At 44.1% G+C, this 21105-nt stretch overlaps 1 protein-coding gene across 3 annotated transcripts in view; it reads right to left on the bottom strand.

Moving 5' to 3' along the window:
- Positions 1-20600, bottom strand: part of LOC121586784 (thyroid hormone receptor-associated protein 3-like) — a 31479-nt gene extending 10879 nt beyond the window's left edge. For 2 of the 3 annotated variants that reach the window (XM_041903756.2, XM_045226446.1), the window contains exons 1-4: positions 20504-20600; positions 8695-8846; positions 2083-2916; positions 78-680 (exon numbers count right to left, since the gene is read on the bottom strand). In XM_041903756.2, the coding sequence (XP_041759690.2) occupies positions 78-680; positions 2083-2916; positions 8695-8816 (1559 nt within the window). In that variant the 5' untranslated portion in view covers positions 8817-8846; positions 20504-20600. Of the gene's footprint in view, positions 1-77; positions 681-2082; positions 2917-3944; positions 4148-8694; positions 8847-20503 lie in introns of those variants that run through there. The other variant, XM_045226445.1, reaches the window with a different exon arrangement.
- Positions 20601-21105: the final 505 nt, after the last annotated feature.

The raw sequence follows: 21105 nt of genomic DNA, 5'->3' as shown, positions 1-21105 counted from the left end.
TGTTCAGAATTAGGACCGTTTCAGAAACGATTAACCCTCCAAGAGATCTGCTGATGGACACCATTGGTGATGGTTACCTGGGCATTTCATCAGAGGTGTTGATACTGAGCTCCAGGCCATCCCTCTTCCCAGAGGGCCTGGGTAGGGGTGACTCCAACCTAGTGACGGGGAACAGGGCCAGGGGCCTGTCCTTCTCCCCGCTGCCTGAAACCCCAGGGGGCACTGCTGCGGTGACGGGAGATGGAAACCGCTTACTTCTCTTTTCCGTCTTCTTCTTCTTCTCTTCTTTCTTGGAGGTCTGCTTGCGGCTGCGGTAGAGCTCCTCCTCCATGAGCTCCAGGTCTTCCTCCGCGTTGTCGGCCGTGTCTCTCAGTCTCTCCTCGTCCTTCCCCGGGGGGTAGTAATGGGGCTCGTCTTCCCACTTCCCAAACACGTCCCGTGTCGTCAGGGTGGCTCCTTCGGGCTTGGCCTCCTCCTCCCGCTCTCTCTCAGCAGCCTGAGACTTGAGGAATGCCTCTTCGGCTCGGTCTAGGAAGGGCAGGGACTTATCGGCCTTGGCGCTGAAGGAGGCGGATGTTATGTTGAAGAGGTTGTTCCCTTTCTCTCTGCTGTCTCCGTCCTGGCCATTCGCCCACTCTGCCGCCTGCTGCTGCTTTTTGCTCTTGTTTTCTGCCAAGAACCTGGCCAATCAGACAGAGAAGCAAATTGACATTTACGTCATTTAGAAGACACTCTTATCCAGAGCGACTTACAAATTGGTGCATTCACCTTATAGCCAGTGGGATAACCACTTTACAATATGTTATTTTTAATTTTTTGGGGGGTGGGGTGGGGTAAGGGGGGGTAGAAGGATTACTTTATCCTATCCCAGGTATTCCTTAAAGAGGTGGGGTTTCAAGTGTCTCCGGAAGGTGGTGAGTGACTCCGCTGTCCTGGCGTCGTGAGGGAGCTTTTACAATGTGTTATACAAAGGAGAATGTTGATTCAAATCTATTACCGTTACAGAATCCATTTTCTAACAGGGCGCTGATATTAAAATGAAAGACATTTCATCACGTGGTAGAATGTTAGATGATCTAGTGAAACAGAAGAAAGACTACACAACCATAGAAGACTGACAATATCAGAGACAGACACTGAACATTTAGAATAGACTGACCAGGAAACCTATTGTAATAATTATACTTCCTTAACCATCACCTCTTAAAATTAGGGAGATTTCATACAACCTTCATTTCATACAACACCCAGCAGCATAGCACCCTGCATCCCACTGCTGGCTTGCCTCTGAAGCTAAGCAGGGCGGGTCCTGGTCGGTCCCTGGATGGGAGACCAGATGCTGCTGGAAGTAGGAGGCACTCTTTCCTCCCCCCAATGCTTCCCCAGGGCAGTGATTGGGTACCGTCTTTCAGATGGAACGTTAAAACGGGTGTCCTGACTCTCTGTGGTCACTAAAGATCCCATGCCACTTATTGTAAGAGTGTTAACCCCCGTGTCCTGGCTAAATTGCCAATCTGGCCCTCATGCCACTTTAACATGTACGTATTACCTCGACTAACCCGTGCCCTCGCACATTGACTCTGTACACATAGCCTCACTACTGTTATTTTACTGCTGCTCTTTCATTATTATTATTTTTATTAAAACTGCATTGTTGGTTAAGGGCTTGTCAGTAAGCATTTCACTGTAAGGTCTACACGTGTTGTATTCGGCACATGTGGCAAATACAATTTGATACCATCATGGCCACCTAATCATCCCCAGTTTCCAATTGACTCATTCATCCCCGATCCTCTACCCTGTAACCATTCCCCAGGTCGATGCTGTAAATGAGAATGTGTTCTCAGTCAACTAACCTGGTAAAATAAGGGTTGAATAAAAAAATGCAGAGGACAACAGCCAGTGACTTTTCCAATTTTGTTATATGCATTTTAAATTGAGAAGAGTGCCAATGGCATCCATTTTGTAAATATATTCTACCAAGGATCTTTGTAGCTGTGCACAGACTGAACAAGCTTAAAGTAATTACAATCACATACTGGGAAGAAATATAAAAAACACAATGAAAGAAGGGGAACATACTTTTTGAAAGCAGAGGAAATAGCAGTCGTATCTGCCCTGGTGGGATCCTCCTTGCCAAAGAAGCCAAACCCGCTGGCGGAGGCGGTCGGCCCGGCCTTGGTGGGGCCTGGTGGGCTCTTGGTAGAGGTAACACTGCCAGTGCTGCCCATGGTTCTACACAACGACCCTTTGGGGTCCGACTTCCCCTGTTTGGCACCAACAGCCGGACTGCTGCGTTTGGGGCTGGTGTTATAGTCACTCAGACCCTGCCATTTCCCAGCAGAGGCCTTATCATGGCTGCTGCCCTCTCCCCCTGGTCCTCCTGCCTGCTCCCCAACCTCCCCCCTCTCCTCCTTGGCCTCTGCTGGCATAGTCCTGGCCTGTACGTCTTTAGCGCCAGGCTTCCCGGAGCTGGGGCTGCTGCGACGACGCCGCGGGGACGAGGAGCGGGAAGAGGAGCTGTGGCGCCGCCGGGACTGCCGGGAACCCCTGGAGGATGAACGGTCAGAGTATCGAGACCGGGAGTGGTTGCGGCTGTCGGAGCGTTTCCGGGGTGTGCGGGACCGAGACCTCCCTCTCCTGGGGCTGTGAGGACCGTGGTGGTCCTGGTCGTGGGGAGGCTCGTCCCGGTAGCCACCCCCCTGCCAGTTGTTGGCTCTGTAGCCGTAGTTGTTCCCTCCTCTCTGGTAACCATGGCGAGGGTAGAAGCCCCGGGTTCTACCGCGGAAGTAAAAGGGTCTGCGGAAGCCACGGTTGTAGCCCCTCTGGTAACCCCGGTTGTTCTGGTAGTCTCTGGTGGGATAGTTCCTGCCGTGGGACGGAGAGTGAGATCTGGAGCGGGAACGCGACCTAGAACTAGGAGAGAGAAGTCTGTTGAAGATACTGTGTAACAAGTCCAATGTTGGTACACTTTTCAGAAGGTCGCCTAAACATTATGAAAACAGTAAACATATGTACATCTTGAGAAAATCCAGTCTGGTTTAGTTGGATTGAGTAGGAGAATACACTCAGAGAGTAAAAGAAGATATGTTTTTGTTCCGCCAGCCTGCACCTCGCCAACTCAGGTGTGCCTTTTTCATTACCCAGACAATTCACTCAGACAGAACCCTAATTCACTCAGACAGAACCCTAATTCACTCAGAGAGAAAAGACTGTCAGGCTAAATAACAAACCGATGTGTACGTTAACTGGCAGTGGTCCCAGCGGATGGGACTCAAGGACTGCATTAGAGTATTCTGTCCACTTGGAGGAGCTCCTAAACCACACACTAGCGCCTATTAAAACTCAACCAGGATCCTCCTCCTGCCCTTGTCCTCTGAAGACACTCAACATTCAAACAACTTCACTTCAAGGTGCCCTTTGAGTAACATGATGGACAGAGCAGGAGAAATCCCCAAATCTAGCATTATATGGAATAAAACATGTTTATCCTGCTTACCCTCTGTCATTCTCAACCAACAAATGAAGACGTAGCCAGTGTATTTGGTTAAAATGCTGGGGACTTTAGGTTTTAGACATGAAGACTATTACCTGTTACACACAGAGATTATTCTAACATCATCTGTCCCTAAATCCATGGAAATAATGTACAAATAAATGTGTAGCAGAAACACCCATAGCGTTGTACTACTATTGCTGCTACTAACAGCGAAAGTACCGTCCTTACACACTATTCCTACAAATCCAGGAAAACGCAAAGTAGCAGGCACATTTTAGAAGGACAATTGCAAATTGGGGACTTACAATAAAACCCAAAAACGACAACACAGGCAGCAAGCAAACAGGATTTTGGTTTCTACCCATGTACCGCAGGGGGGGGAAAACTTCCAAAACAGCCAAATCCATCACGCAAACCTCTAATAAAAAAATCCCCCATAACTTACCGCTTGCCCTTTTTCATTGGAATAGTCTGGAGGTGGTGTTCCGAGCTGTGCGCTACATAGCATACTCACAGTGAGGGGACTCCCTTTGTCTGGAGAGTGTGTGTGTGTGTGTGTGTGTGGAGGGACTGGAGCAGTGGGAAGAGGCGATACGCGTTGGGCCAAAATGGGAAAGCATTTAAACATTTTAATCCTTGTAGGAGGAGGGAGTGGGAAGAGGGGGTTTGGCCTGGCTAGGGCTCCCCTCCTTTCCTTCTGACAAGCTCTTCCAGCCATTACTTTCCTTTTGGGCAAGTCATTGATTATGTATGTCACTTGTCTTACGCATTGCTGACCATTTCACTGAAAGAAAGAGAGGTCCCGAGCGTCGTGTTTTCAAGCCTCTGTACGTCAGAGGGGAATCAAACTTTAACAATAGCCTACTTAATATCAATATAAAAATAAAAAAACTTAACTCAGTCATATAAATATAACTAATCTGAGATGTAACTAACACTCGGCCCATAATTCCTCATGAAAGTCATTACAGACGAACGCAGAGCACAAAGTGCTGAATGCTGTCTGACAGCCCTTCTCTCCAGGGCAAAGAACTCAAATTAAAATGATTTAAGTATTCCTTTGGAACAAAAGGATGATTCAATAATTAATCAAACTGATGGGTCGATGACTGCATGTTATGTACAGTTGATGTCGGATGTTTTTGATCCCCTGCTGATTTTGTACGTTTGCCCACTGACAAAGACATGATCAGTCTATAATTTTAATGGTAGGTTTGAACAGTGAGAGACAGAATAAAAACAAAAAAAATCCAGAAAAACGCATGTCAAAAATGTTATAAATTGATTTGTATTTTAATGAGGGAAATAAGTATTTGACCCCCTCTCAATTAGAAAGATTTCTGGCTCCCAGGTGTCTTTTATACAGGTAACGAGCTGAGATTAGAGGCACAATCTTAAAGGGAGTGCTCCTAATCTCTGCTTGTTACCTGTATGAAAAGACACCTGTCCACAGAAGCAATCAATCAGATTCCAAACTCTCCACCATGGCCAAGACCAAAGAGCTCTCCAAGGATGTCAGGGACAAGATTGTAGACCTACACAAGGCTGGAATGGGCTACAAGACCATCACCAAGCAGCTTGGTGAGAAGGTGACAACAGTTGAAGCGATTATTCGCAAATGGAAGAAACAAAAGAACTGTCAATCTCCCTCGGCCTGGGGCTCCATGCAAGATCTCACATCGTGGAGTTGCAATGATCATGAGAACGGTGAGGAATCAGACCAGACCTACACGGGAGGATCTTGTCAATGATCTCAAGGCAGCTGGGACCATAGTCACCAAGAAAACAATTGGTAACACACTACGCCGTGAAGGACTGAAATCCTGCAGCGCCCGCAAGGCCCCCCTGCTCAAGAAAGCACATATACAGGCCCGTCTGAAGTTTGCCAATGAACATCTGAATGATTCAGAGGAGAACTGGGTGAAAGTGTTGTGGTCAGATGAGACCAAAATCAAGCTCTTTGGCATCAACTCAACGTGTTTGGAGGAGGAGGAATGCTGCCTATGACCCCAAGAACACCACCCCCACCGTCAAACATGGAGGTGGAAACATTATGCTTTGGGGGTGTTTTTCTGCTAAGGGAACAGTACAACTTCACCGCATCAAAGGGACGATGGACGGGGCCATGTACCGTCAAATCTTGGGTGAGAACCTCCTTCCCTCAGCCAGGGCATTGAAAATGGGTCGTGGATGGGTATTCCAGCATGACAATGACCCAAAACACACGGCCAAGGCAACAAAGGAGTGGCTCAAGAAGTAGCACATTAAGGTCCTGGAGTGGCCTAGCCAGTCTCCAGACCTTAATCCCATAGAAAATCTGTGGAGGGAGCTGAAGGTTCGAGTTGCCAAACGTCAGCCTCGAATCCTTAATGACTTGGAGAAGATCTGCAAAGAGGAGTGGGACAAAATCCCTCCTGAGATGTGTGCAAACCTGGTGGCCAACTACAAGAAACGTCTGACCCCTGATTGCCAACAATGGTTTTGCCACCAAGTACTAAGTCATGTTTTGCAGAGGGGTCAAATACTTATTTCCCTCATTAAAATGCAAATCAATTTATAATATTTTTGACATGCGTTTTTCTCGATTTTGTTGTTGTTATTCTGTCTCTCACTGTTCAAATAAACCTACCATTAAAATTATAGACTGATCATGTCTTTGTCAGTGGGCAAACACTTTCTTCCCCTCACTGTCTGTATGTATGTATGTATGTATGTATGTATGTATGTATGTATGTATGTATATCACGCTACCGTTCAAAAGTTTGGGATCACTTAGAACTTATTGTTTTCGAAAGGAAAGCAAAAAAAATTGTCCATTAAAATAACATCAAATTGATCAGAAATACAGTGTAGACATTGTTAATGTTGTAAATGGCTATTGTAGCTGGAAACGGCTGATTTTTAATAGAATATCTACATAGGCGTACAGAGGCCCATTATCAGCAACCATCAGTCCTGTGTTCCAATGGCACGTTGTGTCTGCTAATCCAAGTTTATCATTTAAAAAAGGCTAATTGAGCATTAGAAAACCCTTTTGCAATGATGTTAGCACAGCTGAAAACTGTTGTGCTGATTAAAGAAGCAATAAAAACTGGCCTTCTTGAGACTAGTTGAGTATCTGAAGCATCAGCAATTGTGGGTTCGATTACAGGATCAAAATGTCCAGAAACAAATAGCTTTCTTCTGAAACTCGTCAGTCTATTCTTGTTCTGAGAAATTAAGGCTATTCCATGCGAGAAATTGCCAAGAAACTGAAGATCTCGTACAACGCTGTGTACTACTCCCTTCACAGAACAGCGCAAACTGGCTCTAACCAGAATAGAAAGAGTGGGAGGCCCCGGTGCACAATCAATCAATTTCAATCAATTTTATTTTATATAGCCCTTCTTACATCAGCTAATATCTCGAAGTGCTGTACAGAAACCCAGCCTAAAACCCCAAACAGCTAGTAATGCAGGTGTAGAAGCACGGTGGCTAGGAAAAACTCCCTAGAAAGGCGAAAACCTAGGAAGAAACCTAGAGAGGAACCAGGCTATGAGGGGTGGCCAGTCCTCTTCTGGCTGTGCCGGGTGAAGATTATAACAGAACCATGCCAAGATGTTCAAAAATGTTCATAAGTGACAAGCATGGTCAAATAATAATCAGGAATAAATCTCAGTTGGCTTTTCATAGCCGATCATTAAGAGTTGAAAACAGCAGGTCTGGGACAGGTAGGGGTTCCATAACCGCAGGCAGAACAGTTGAAACTGGAATAGCAGCAAGGCCAGGCGGACTGGGGACAGCAAGGAGTCACCACGGCCGGTAGTCCCGACGTATGGTCCTAGGTGCTCAGGTCTCTCAGTTGGCTTTTCATAGCCGATCATTAAGAGTTGAAAACAGCAGGTCTGGGACAGGTAGGGGTTTCGTAACCGCAGGCAGAACAGTTGAAACTGGAATAGCAGCAAGGCCAGGCGGACTGGGGACAGCAAGGTGTCATCATGCCCGGTAGTCCTGACGTATGGTCCTAGGGCTCAGGTTCTCAGAGAGAAAGAGAGAACGAGAGAATTAGAGAGAGCATACTTAAATTCACACAGGACACTGGATAAGACAGGAGAAGTACTCCAGGTATAACCAACTAACCCCAGCCCCCCGACACATAAACTACTGCAGCATAAATACTGGAGGCTGAGACAGGAGCGGTCCGGAGACACTGTGGCCCCATCCGAAGAAACCCCGGACAGGGCCAAACAGGAAGGATATAACCCCACCCACTCTGCCAAAGCACAGCCCCCGCACCACTAGAGGGATATCCTCAACCACCAACTTACAATCCTGAGACAAGGCCGAGTATAGCCCACAGAGGTCTCCACCACAGCACAAACCAAGGGGGGCGCCAACCCAGACAGGAAGATCACGTCAGTAACTCAACCCACTCAAGTGACGCACCCCTCCCAGGGACGGCATGAAAGAGCACCAGCAAGCCAGTGACTCAGCCCCTGCAACAGGGTTAGAGGCAGAGAACCCCAGTGGAGAGGGGAACCGGCCCGGCAGAGACAGCAAGGGCTGTTCGTTGCTCCAGAGCCTTTCCGTTCACCTTCACACTCCTGGGCCAGACTACACTCAATCATATGACCTACTGAAGAGATAAGTCTTCAGTAAAGACTTAAAGGTTGAGACCGAGTCTGAGACCACAACTGAGCAAGAGGACAAATATATTAGAGTGTCTAGTTTGAGAAACAGACACCTCACAGGTCCTCAACTAGCAGCTTCATTAAATAGTACCCGCAAAACACCAGTCTCAACGTCAACAGTGAAGAGGCGACTCCGGGATGCTGACCTAGGCAGAGTTGCAAATAGCCACTTAAGCTTTCCACTAGATAACACAGCCACAAAGTCAGAACAGCTTTCCCAGTTTGACAACAAATGCCGCTCAGGCGGGAGAAATCAATAGGCGAATATCACAGCCAAATCACATCACTGGTGGGTAATTAATACTGTGAAACTAATCATTGCACTATTAGAACCAGATATATTATGGACATTCTGAAATTACAATGCAAAAATAATCCTACGTGTAGCACCATTAAAACAAGTCTCAATAACAGGCACATTCCCATGGTAGGCATTTATGGGAAGTACATGTCCTAGTAATCAATGGAAAGCTAGGCTTGCTGACAAGGCTCCATACAGTAGAGGAAGCAAGTAATAAACTTCACCTGTATCGGTGCTTCCTGGATCTGGAGCGGCTTCTGGAGCGAGACCGTGTGCAAGACCTAGATCTGGACCGGGACTTTGATCTGGAGCGGGTCCTTGCGGGGCAATCTGGCGCTTTGGACATCTCTACTGTCAGGCCTGTCTAGAAGTTCACCTGCCCAACAACAAGAGGGATTAGTGATGTTGGTATGTACTGGCAATACACTTGGGGTGTTTCATAAAACTAACAGTTGCCAACCTGCTTGTTGACCAAACTAAGTAGAACAAGAGACCATATAAGCAAAGATTTTTTTATAACTAAACCAAGCAATTTTTTGAAACTTTTGCAAAGGATAAAGTCTACAAAACGCAGTCAACTCTGTTTCAGATTCTAGTTTTACAAACAGAGAACTGTATGGAGATCAAATGTTTCATCGATGAGAAAATTAGCAGAATGTCGGCCAAAATCCACCTCCCTCCATATTTGGTATGTGTGGAAGCACCAACCGGATGCTTCACATTTATACATCCGGTGAAATATCTGACTCTGTGATAAGGCTCTGACGTAGAACCAGGATATGTATACTGAATAAAAATATAAACTCAACATGCAACAATTTAAACTATTTTACTGAGTTACAGTTCATAGAAGGAAATCAGTCAATGGAAATAAATTAATTAGGCCCTAATCTATGGATTTCACATGACTGGGCAGGGGGGCAGCCATGGGTAGGCATAGGCCCACCCACTTGGGAGCCAGGCCCAGCCAATCAGATTGAGTTTTTCCGCACAAAAGGGCTTTATTACGGACAGAAATTCTCAACACCCCCCCCCCTCCCCCTCAGACATTCCCACAGGTGCAGAAGCCGGATGTGGAGGTCCTGGGCTGGCGTGGTTACTAGTGGCCTGCGATTGTGAGGGCGGTTGGACGTACCTCCAAATTCTCTAAAACGGTGTTGGAGGCGGCTTATGGCAGAGAAATTAACATTTAATTATCTGGCAACAGCTCGTGGACATTACTGCAGTCAGCATGCCAATTGCATGCTCCCTCAAAACTTGAGACATCTGTGGCATTGTGTTGTGTGACAAAATTGCACATTTTAGAGTGGCCTTTTATTGTCCACAGCACAAGGTGCACCTGTGTAATGATCATGCTGTTTAATCAACTTCTTGACATGCCACACCTGTCAGGTGGATGGATTATCTTGGCAAAGGAGAAATGTTCACTAACAGGGATGGAAACAAACTTGTGCACATAATAATTTGAGAGAAATAAGCTTTTTGTGCATATGGAACATTTCTGGGAACTTTTATTTCTGCTAATGGAAAACGCCACCAACACTTTATATATTGCGTTTATATTTTTGTTCAGTATAGATGTAGGACCATTACATTTAGTTAAGGAGGAAATCAAAGCTTTTGCAGCCTGAATGGAGAATGTTTTATGTACAAACCGGTCGCCAGGGGACACGAGTGTACTACTGGCTGTGTACATCAAGCCTAGATTAATTATTTTGCACATAACTTGCTACATTTGCACACACTGTATATATATTTTCTGTTGTATTTTTGACTTTATGTTTTGTTTTACCCCATATGTAACTCTGTTGTTGTTGTTTTTAAATCGCACTGCTTTGCTTTATCTTGGCCAGGTCGCAGTTGTAAATGAGAACTTGTTCTCAACTGGCTTCCCTGGTTAAATAAAGGTGAAAAAATAAAATAATAATAGACGACAGTGGAAAAAAATAAAGCCCACTAGCGGCTGCCCAGGCTACTCTGAGGTAGAACCAGACACCATATAAGGCTCTGAGGTAGAACCAGGAAGTGGTCATCCTTGAAATAAAGACAAATATAAAACTAGAATGACCTGTCCAACAACAAGAGGGACGGGGTGATTAAAGTATACAAGGGTAATAAACGTGTTTTATATAGTTCTCAACCTTCATGCAGGTTGATAAAAGTAGACAAGCCCTAGAACGAGGAAGTAGACGAGCCCTAGAACAAGGAAGTTATCAGCATCAAATTAGCCTGAGCACAAATCTACAATAAAAATGTTTATTTGCTAAAGAAATAAAAACACATTACTACACAATTTCACACACTGTCCAAGAAAATAACATCACTACAAAATGTCCAACACAACGAAGAAAATCATCTCTACAGTCACAATCGTGGCCCCCAGAGATTTCTTGGAGCCTATCAGCAACCAGGGACCAAAAGGGGGCCCATCAGTAACCTGGGGCCAAAAGGGAGCCCATCAGTAACCTGGGGCCAAACGGGAGCCTGCTGCTCTGTTGGCTTGTCCTCTGGAGACCTAATCATCACTCTGACTGACTGTGTCCCAAATGGCACACTATTCCCAACCTGAGTCCTACGGGCCCTGATCAAACGTAGTGCACTATACAGTGAATTGGGTGCCATTTGGCACACACGCTATTTCTAGAACTGTTGAGACCTCAGGTCTGGGACAACAACTTGTCCCCTGTCAACAAGACCCACCGCCCTCGCCTGCTTGACCCCTTGGCTGTCACCAGTATCCCCAAAAGCCCCCCACGACCTTCACGGTGCTTGTGCAAAATGTCAAAACCAGGCTAAAAATAGAAGCTACACACTGTCAGAAGCTATAACAAGACGGGTTGAGAGAATGGCCCGGAATGCTTTTAGCAACGGCTTGCCTTTATTCTGCAGCCATACCCGTAACGCGTGGTAGTGTGGGCGGGGAGAGAAGAGAGACTATAGCACCATTCAGGACAAGATACACAGCCTGTGGAAACTCCATGGGTGGTAATATCTGGCTCTGCTTCAGAGAGACAAAATATCAAAATATTTCACCCAAAGGGCAGCTGCCTTCACAGCAGCTAGGAAGGATGGCGGCGGGGGGGGGTCAGACATAACCTCAAGGATGTGAACATATATTTTAAAAGCCTGATACAAATCTGGCATCCATCCCAAACAGCGTTCTTCTGAAAAGACAGCAGCCCTCTTCAGATTATCAGGCACCACATTTCTATTGTTTTTATTTTTCTTGTAAAGTCACTCCTTCCTACCTTCCAGCCACACGTCAATCAATCATCTAGGACAAGTCAAAGACAACAGCCACCATCCTCCTCACACGAGCTTCGTACCATCATTTAACAGTGCGGTCTTCTCAGGAATAGCACAGGAGGAATGTTGAAAACGGGGCTCTCTCCATCGTAGAGTCAGGAGGACATTTGTTATTCATATAAAAATGTGTATTTCTTCAACTTTAAACCAACTCACCTAAAACTCAGGACCACTTAAAACAAAAAGGTTGAGTGAAGAAATACAAAATCTATTTTTCCCAATAACACTAGTCACTTAGAAATGTCCTTGTTTTCCATGAAAACATACATGAAATAGAAATAATGATTTTTAATTGAAATAAGTGTCCTTCAAACTTTGCTTTCGTCAAATAATCCTCCATTTGCAGCAATTACAGCCTTGCAGACCTTTGGCATTCTAGTTGTCAATTTGTTGAGGTAATCTGAAGAGATTTCACCCCATGCTTCCTGAAGCACCTCCCACAAGTTGGATTGGCTTGATGGGCACTTCTTACGTACCATACGGTCAAGCTGCTCCCACAACAGCTCAATAGGGTTGAGATCCGGTGAATGTGCTGGCCACTCCATTATAGACAGAATACCAGCTGACTGCTTCTTCCCTAAATAGTTATTGCATAGTTTGGAGCTGTGCATTGGGTCATTGTCCTGTTGTAGGAGGAAAATGGCTCCAATCAAGCGCCGTCCTCAGGGTATGGCATGGCATTGTAAAAATGGAGTGATAGCCTTCCTTCTTCAAGATCCCTTTTACCCTGTACAAATCTCCCACTTTACCACCACCAAAGCACCCCCAGACCATCACATTGCCTCCACCATGCTTGACAGATGGCATCAAGCACTCATCCAGCATCTTTTCATTTGGTCTGCGTCTCACAAATGTTCTTCTTTGTGATCCAAACACCTCAAACTTCGATTCGTCTGTCCATAACACTTTTTTCCAATCTTCCTCTGTCCAGTGTGTGTTCTTTTGCCCATCTTAATCTTTTATTTTTATTGGCCAGTCTGAGATATGCATTTTTCTTTGCAACTCTGCCTAGAAGGTCAGCATTACGGAGTCACCTCTTCACTGTTAACGTTGAGACTGGTGTTTTGCGGGTACTATTTAATGAAGCTGCTAGTTGAGGACCTGTGAGGCGTCTGTTTCTCAAACTAGACACTAATGTATTTGTCCTCTTGCTCAGTTGTGCACCGGGGCCTCCCACTCCTCTTTCTATTCTGGTTAGAGCCAGTTTGCGCTGTTCTGTGAAGGGAGTAGTACACACCGTTGTACGAGATCTTCAGTTTCTTGGCAATTTCTTGAATGGAATAGCCTTCATTTCTCAGAACAAGAATAGACTGACGAGTTTCAGAAGAAAGTTATTTGTTTCTGGACATTTTCATCCTGTAATCGAACCCACAATTACTGATGCTCCAGATATTGCTTCTTTAAATCAGCACAACAGTTTTCAGCTGTGCCAACATAATTCAAAAGGGTTTTCGAATGATCAATTAGCCTTTTAAAATTATAAACTTGAATTAGCAAACACAACGTGCCATTGGAACACAGGACTGATGGTTGCTGATAATGTGCCTCTGTACGCCTATGTAGATATTACTTTTTATTTATTTTTAAAATCAGCTGTTTCCAGCTACAATAGCCATTTACAACATTACCAATGTATACGCTGTATTTCTGATCAATTTGTTGTTATTATAATGGATTTTTTTATTTATTATTATTTCTAAGTGCCCCCAAACTTTTGAACGGTAGTAATATATATATATATATATATACACACAGTGAGGGAAAAAAGTATTTGATCCCCTGCTGATGTTGTACGTTTGCCCACTGACAAAGAAATGATCAGTCTATAATTTTAATGGTAGGTTTATTTGAACAGTGAGAGACAGAATAATAACAAAAAAATCCAGAAAAACACATGTCAAAAATGTTATAAATTGATTTGCATTTTAAATGAGGGAAATAAGTATTTGACCCCCTCTCAATCAGAAAGATTTTTGGCTCCCAGGTGTCTTTTATACAGGTAACGAGATGAGATTAGGAGCACACTCTAAAAGGGAGTGCTCCTAATCTCAGTTTGTTACCTGTATAAAAGATACCTGTCCACAGAAGCAATCAATCAATCAGATTCCAAACTCTACACCATGGCCAAGACCAAAGAGCTCTCCAAGGATGTCAGGGACAAGATTATAGACCTACACAAGGCTGGAATGGGCTACAAGACCATCGCCAAGCAGCTTGGTGAGAAGGTGACAACAGTTGGTGCGAACTGTTGTCACCTGAAGTTTGCCAATGAACATCTGAATGATTCAGAGGAGAACTGGGTGAAAGTGTTGTAGTCAGATGAGACCAAAATGGAGCTCTTTGGCATCAACTCAACTCGCAGTGTTTGGAGGAATGGTGCCTATGACCCCAAGAACACCATCCCCACCGTCAAACATGGAGGTGGAAACATTATGCTTTGGGGGTGTTTTTCTGCTAAGGGGACAGGACAACTTCACCGCATCAAAGGGACGATGGACGGGGCCATGTACCGTCAAATCTTGGTTGAGAACCTCCTTCCCTCAGCAGGGCATTGAAAATGAGTCGTGGATGGGTATTCCAGCATGACAATGACCCAAAACACACGGCCAAGGCAACAAAGGAGTGGCTCAAGAAGTAGCACATTAAGGTCCTGGAGTGGCCTAGCCAGTCTCCAGACCTTAATCCCATAGAAAATCTGTGGAGGAAGCTGAAGGTTCGAGTTGCCAAACGTCAGCCTCGAAACCTTAATGACTTGGAGAAGATCTGCAAAGAGGAGTGGGACAAAATCCCTCCTGAGATGTGTGCAAACCTGGTGGCCAACTACAAGAAACGTCTGACCTCTGATTGCCAACAAGGGTTTTGCCACCAAGTACTAAGTGTTGTTTTGCAGAGTGGTCAAATACTTATTTTCCTCATTAAAATGCAAATCAATTAATAACATTTTTGACCTGCGTTTTTCTGGATTTTTTTGTTGTTATTCTGTCTCTCACTGTTCAAATAAACCTACCATTAAAATTATAGACTGATCATGTCTTTGTCAGTGGGCAAACGTACAAAAACAGCAGGGGATCAAATACTTTTTTCCCTCACATACATATATATATATATATACACACATATACACACACACACACACACACACACACACACACACACACACTAGCACTGGTATCCAAAGACTTGGCAACGGATAAATATTGACAGTAGATTGGACACTATGCCCAAATGGGGCCAAGAGAGTGTCAGGGGTCAAGTGCTCTGCGTTTTCTATTTTATTGCTAAGAAAACAAGATTATTTCAAATATTTAGAGGGGTTAACTTTAAGATAGCCTACATGCAGTCCCTTCAGAAAGCATTCACACCTCTTTACTTTCCACATTCACACCTCTTTACTTTCCACATTCACACCTCTTTACTTTCCACATTTTGTTGTGTTATAGCCTGAATTTTAAAATTAGTAAATTTAGATTTTGTGTCACTGATCTACACACAATATTCCATAATGTGAACGTGGAATTTCTTTGTAGAAAATTAAAGAAATAAAACATGTAAAGCTGAAATGTCTTGAGTCAATAAGTATGCAAACCCCTTTGTTATGGCAAGCCTAAATTTGTGCTTAACAAATCGCACAATAAGTTGCACGGACTCATTCCATGTTCAATAATAGTGGTTAACGTGATTTTTGAATAACTACTCCATCTCTATACCCCACACATACAATGATCTGTAAGGTCCCTCAATCGAGTAGTGAATTTCAAACACAGATTCAACCACAAAGACCAGGGAGGTTTTTCAATGCCTCACAAAGAACGGCACCGATTGGTAGATGTGTCAAAATAAAAAAAGCTGATGCTGAATATCCCTTTTAGCATGGGGAAGTTATTAGTCAGGCTTTGGATGGTGTATTAATACACCCAGCCACTACAAATATACAGGTGTCCTGCCTAACTCAGTTGCCGGAGAGGAAGGAAACTGCTCAGGGATTTCACCATGAGGCCAAGGGTGATTTTAAAACAGTTTAATGGCTGTGATAGGAAAGAACTGAGGATGGATAAACAACATTGTAGTTACTCCACAATACTAACCTAAATGACCGAGTGAAAACAAAGTACAGAATAAAAATATTCCAAAACATGCATCTTGTTTGCAACAAGGCACTTAAAAGCTACAATATTTAACTTTTTGGGCGACCCAACCAAATTCACATAGAAATGTGAGTTATACACCTGTCATTCTCATTGAAAGCAAGTCTAAGAAGCTGTAGATCTGTTCCATGCGCGCTATTTCTATGCTTCCTGTGCCTAAGTTTTGTTTTTGCGTCTTTTACTTTCTGTTTGTACACCAGCTCCAAAAAGCTGGAAAAACAATATTGTTGGTTATGGAAAAATATTTTTCACAGTTCAGATGTTACAATCATACTCTACACAATGACTTCTGGTTTTGTCACAAACTTTACTATTAGAAATGTAGTAACTAGGAAATGGCGGAGCGATTTCTGCATATTGCACCTTTAAGTAATACTGCAAACGATGTGGCAAAGAAACACTTTTTGTCCTGAATACAAAGAGTTATGTTTGGGTCAAATTCCAACACAAGCATGTTGGTGGCTGCATCATATCACTCTTCATATTTTCAAGCATGTTGGTGGCTGCTTTATGTTATAAGTATGCTTGTCATCGGCAAGGTCTATGGAGTTTTTTGGGGATGAAAAGAAACGGAATACAGCTATGAGCACAGGCAAAATTCTAGATGAAAACCTGGTTCAGTCTGCTTTCCAACAGACACTGGGAGGTTAATTCACCTTTAGCAGGACTATAACCTAAAACACAAGGCCAACTCTACACTGGAGACATTGAATGTTTTCGAGTGGCCTAGTTACAGTTTTGATTTAAATCGGCTTGGAAATCTATGGCAAGCCTTGAAAATGTCTGTCTAGCAATGATCAACAAATCAACTTGACAGAGCTTGAATAATTTGTCTGTAACAAAAAAAAATGTGGACTAAGTCAATGGGCATGAATACTTTCTGAAGGCCCTGTAAAAGAACACTAACTAGCATAACGCATACGGACGCCGCTGAGCAATTCATCTTTGTACAAACCAGCAAACGATAGGCGCCGTAGGTCACGCGTCAGAGAAGCGCCTTTATGACACAGGAATGTAGCCTAGTGTAGACAGTCCCATGATCTGTCCAGTTATAAAGTGATATTTCCTGTCCAAGGAACCACAAATATGTTGCGCTTTTTTTTTTATAAAATCAACTGACTAAATAGGATTGACTTGCGCTCACAGTTCTAATTTCCTCTCGATCTTAAATAAACATGCCCCCATTCAAAAAATACAGAACTAAGAACAAATATAGCCCCTGGTTCTCCTCAGACTTGACTGCCCTTGACCAGCACAAAAACATCCTGTGGCGTACTGCATTAGCATCAAATAGCCCCCGCGATATGCAACTTTTCAGGGAAGTTAGGAACCAATATACACAAGCAGTTAGGAAAGCAAAGGCTAACTTTTTCAAACAGAAATGTGCATCCTGTAGCACTAACTCCAAAAAGTTTTGGAACACTGTAAAGTCCATGGAGAATAAGAGCACTTCCTCCCAGCTGCCCACTGCACTGAGGCTAGGAAACACTATCACCACCGATAAATCTACAATAATCGAGAATTTCAACAAGCATTTTGCTACGGCTGGCCATGCTTTCCACCTGGCTACCACTACCCCGGCCACCAGCTCTGCACCCTCCGCTGCAACTTGCCCCCCCCCGCTTCTCCTTCACACAAATCCAGACAGCTGATGTTCTGAAAGAGCTGCAAAATCTGGACCCATACAAATCATCTGGGCTAGACAATCTGGACACTTTCTTTCTAAAACTAGCCGCCGAAATTGTCGCAACCCCTATTACTAGCCTGTTCAACCTCTCTTTCGTAACGTCTGAGATCCACAGAGATTGGAAAGCTGCCGCGGTCATCCCCCTCTTCAAAGGGGGTGACACTCTAGATCCAAACTGTTACAGACCCATATCCATCCTGCCCTGCCTTTCGAAAGTTTTTGAAAGCCAAGTTAACAAACAGATCACCGACCATTTCATAGTACCTTCTCCGCTATGCATTCCGGTTTCCGAGCTGGTCATGGGTGCACTTCAGCCACGCTCAAGGTCCTAAACGATATTATAACCGCGATCGATAATAGACAGTACTGTGTAGCCGTCTTCATCGACCTGGCCAAGGCTTTCGACTCTGTCAACCACCGCATTCTTATTGGCAGACTAAATAGCCTTGGTTTCTCAAATGACTGCCTCGCCTGGTTCACCAACTACTTCTCAGATAGAGTTTAATGTGTCAAATCGGAGGGCCTGTTGTCTGGACCTATGGCAGTCTCTATGGGGGTGCCACAGGGTTCAATTCTTGGGCCGACTCTTTTCTCCGTGTATATCAATGATGTCGCTCTTGCTGCTGGTGACTCTCAGATCCACCTCTACGCAGACGACACCCTTTTTTATACATCTGGCCCTTCATTGGACACTGTGTTAACAAACCTCCAAACGAGCTTCAATGCCATACAACACTCCTTCAGTAGCCTCCAACTGCTCTTAAACACTAGTAAAACTAAATGCATGCTCTTCAATCGAACGCTGCTGGCACCCGCCCACCCGACTAGAATCACTACTCTCAACGGGTCTGACCTAGAGTATGTGGACAACTACAAATACCTAGGTGTCTGGTTAGACTGTAAACTCTCCTTCCAGACTCACATTAAGAATCTCCAATCCAAAGTTAAATCTAGAATCGGTTTCCTATTTCGCAACAAAGCCTCCTTCACTCATGCTGCCAAACAAGCCCTCGTAAAACTGACTATCCTACCGATCCTTGACTTCGGCGATGTAATTTACAAAATAGCCTCCAACACTCAACTCAGCAAATTGGATGTAGTCTATCACAGTGCCATCCGTTTAGTCTCCAAAGCCCCATATACTACCCACCACTGTGACCTGTACGCTCTTGTTGGCTGGTCCTCACTACATATTCGTCACCAAACCCACTGGCTCCAGGCCATCTATAAATCACTGCTAGGCAAATCCCCGCCTTATCTTAGCTCATTGGTCACCATAGCAACACCCACCCGTAGTATGCGCTCCAGCAGGTATATCTCACTGGTCATCCCCAAAGCCAACACCTCCTTTGGCCGCCATTCCTTCCAGTTCTCTGCTGCCAATGACTGGAACAAATTGCAAAAATCTCTGAAGCTGGAGACTCTTATCTCCCTCACTAACTTTAAGCATCGGTTGTCAGAGCACCTTACCGATCACTGCACCTGTACACAGCCCATCTGAAATTAGCCCGCCCATCTACCTCATCCCTATATTGTTATTTATTTTTGCTCATTTGCACCCCAGTATCTCTATTTGCACATCATCTCTTGCACATCTATCATTCCAGTGTTAATACTAATTGTAATTATTTTGCACTATAGCCTATTTATTGCCTTACCGCCATAACTTGCTACATTTGCACACACTGTATATATATTTTCTGTTGTATTTTTGACTTTATGTTTTGTTTTACCCCATATGTAACTCTGTGTTGTTGTTTTTATCGCACTGCTTTGCTTTATCTTGGCCAGGTCGCAGTTGTAAATGAGAACTTGTTCTCAACTGGCTTACCTGGTTAAATAAAAAAATAAAAATAAACAGGTTGTATCTAAACATAGTAATTTTCCACTTGCACTACGCCTAATGCCTGCCTATTGCTCTAACTTCTAACCAAACTAGTTATGGTCCAACACTGGGCTCTAGGATGTGAGTAGACGCGGAGAAGAGAGGTAGACTTAAGATAAATCTACCGATTTATAATTAGCAGCAGAGGGTTTGTATGCAGATCATCCGGCTGTACAGTGCAGTGCGTCCTGCAGCGTGCACAAACATTATGCTGCTGAAGTCAAGGTTAATAATTATACAAATCTGCTAGTTAACTATTCAAAATCCGGTTTGCCAGCTAGCAATAATTGCCTTTTCAATTTAGTTAACTTAGTCAATTATTATAGTTGGTAAACTGGGCTACACTCAATGCTGTAGATGGCTAACTCTCAACAATATTTTGTTATTCTATTGGCTGTAGAGCATGGGGAGGGTAACTAGGTAGTTAGCTGGTTAGCTTCCTTGATTGACAATTAGACGTGAAACTACTGGTCTGTAAAGCAAAAAGCATTTTCACTTACCTCAGACTTGTTTCACACAAAACTAGCTAGCTTACCAGCTAGTTTGTTAATAAACTAGCTAAGCAACGTTTTCAACAAAAAGCTAACAATAGTTCGCAAGCTGGCTGGCTGGCTTGCTATGCTAGCCAACCAACGAAGAAACCACCGAATGCTCTGACTTGCTAAAGACAAGGACGCACAAAATAAAAGGTATACCTTTAATTTTATGCAAATAAATACATATTTCTGAGATATCGTAATGTAAAAACGATATCCACCACTGCCGTACACTAGCTACCAAATGTTAGCCATTAGGTCGCCTCACACCAGCGAGTCGCAAGTACGCAGGACAGTGGCTACCGAGGTCTAATTTCCTTCCTGGATTTGTCAAATCTTGAAGGATTGCGCCCACCTCACTTGATTTAAAGGAGCATATGATTATTTTAAATCATGATGCCAATCATACAGTAGCTATTGTAGCCTACTACCGTGAAATATACTACATGAAAACCTGCTATGGAATGTTCTTACCTGTTGAGACGCAGTTTCTTGGGCGCGAAATAGCCTGCTGCACTGTTCTACCAGTAATTTCAATGAACATGCGCCCAACCCCCTTTTGCTTCCTACTCGAAAATGTTGCAAGCAGTTAGCTAGCTACCGGTCCAAACTACTTCTTCTTCAGTGGGGTTTATCGGCGGTTGGCATCCAACGTTATGGTGCATTACCGCCACCTACTGTACTGGAGTGTGGGCCAGAGACAGGGAGAAACTAAATCCTACCTGCCTACGTTGCTCTTAAAAAATATTTGATACTATATCTAATGACGTTCTACTCAATATACTCTTTAAACTAATTTCCTGTATCCCCTTCTCCCTCATACTAGATCTCATCCTCTCTCTTTCCCTCTGATACTGCCCACACTGTAGCAATACATGCTCCATGGTCTCTGTTTCCTGACAATAATCACACTTTCCTGTTGGATGCTTTCCTATCACATGTAATGTCTTATTCAACTGGCTGTGTCCCACTCTTAATCTTGTAAAAATAGCCTCCTCTCTTCTGTCCCTTCCTGCCGTCCTCCCTCCCTGACTTTCCTCTGCACTTGAAATAAATGCCTTCCCTTATTATCTCTA

Source organism: Coregonus clupeaformis, chromosome 17, assembly GCF_020615455.1.
Source record: "Coregonus clupeaformis isolate EN_2021a chromosome 17, ASM2061545v1, whole genome shotgun sequence".
NCBI classification, from domain to species: domain Eukaryota; kingdom Metazoa; phylum Chordata; class Actinopteri; order Salmoniformes; family Salmonidae; genus Coregonus; species Coregonus clupeaformis.
Note: the sequence above shows the minus strand (reverse complement) of the source record. Positions and strands in the feature narration are given on the sequence as shown.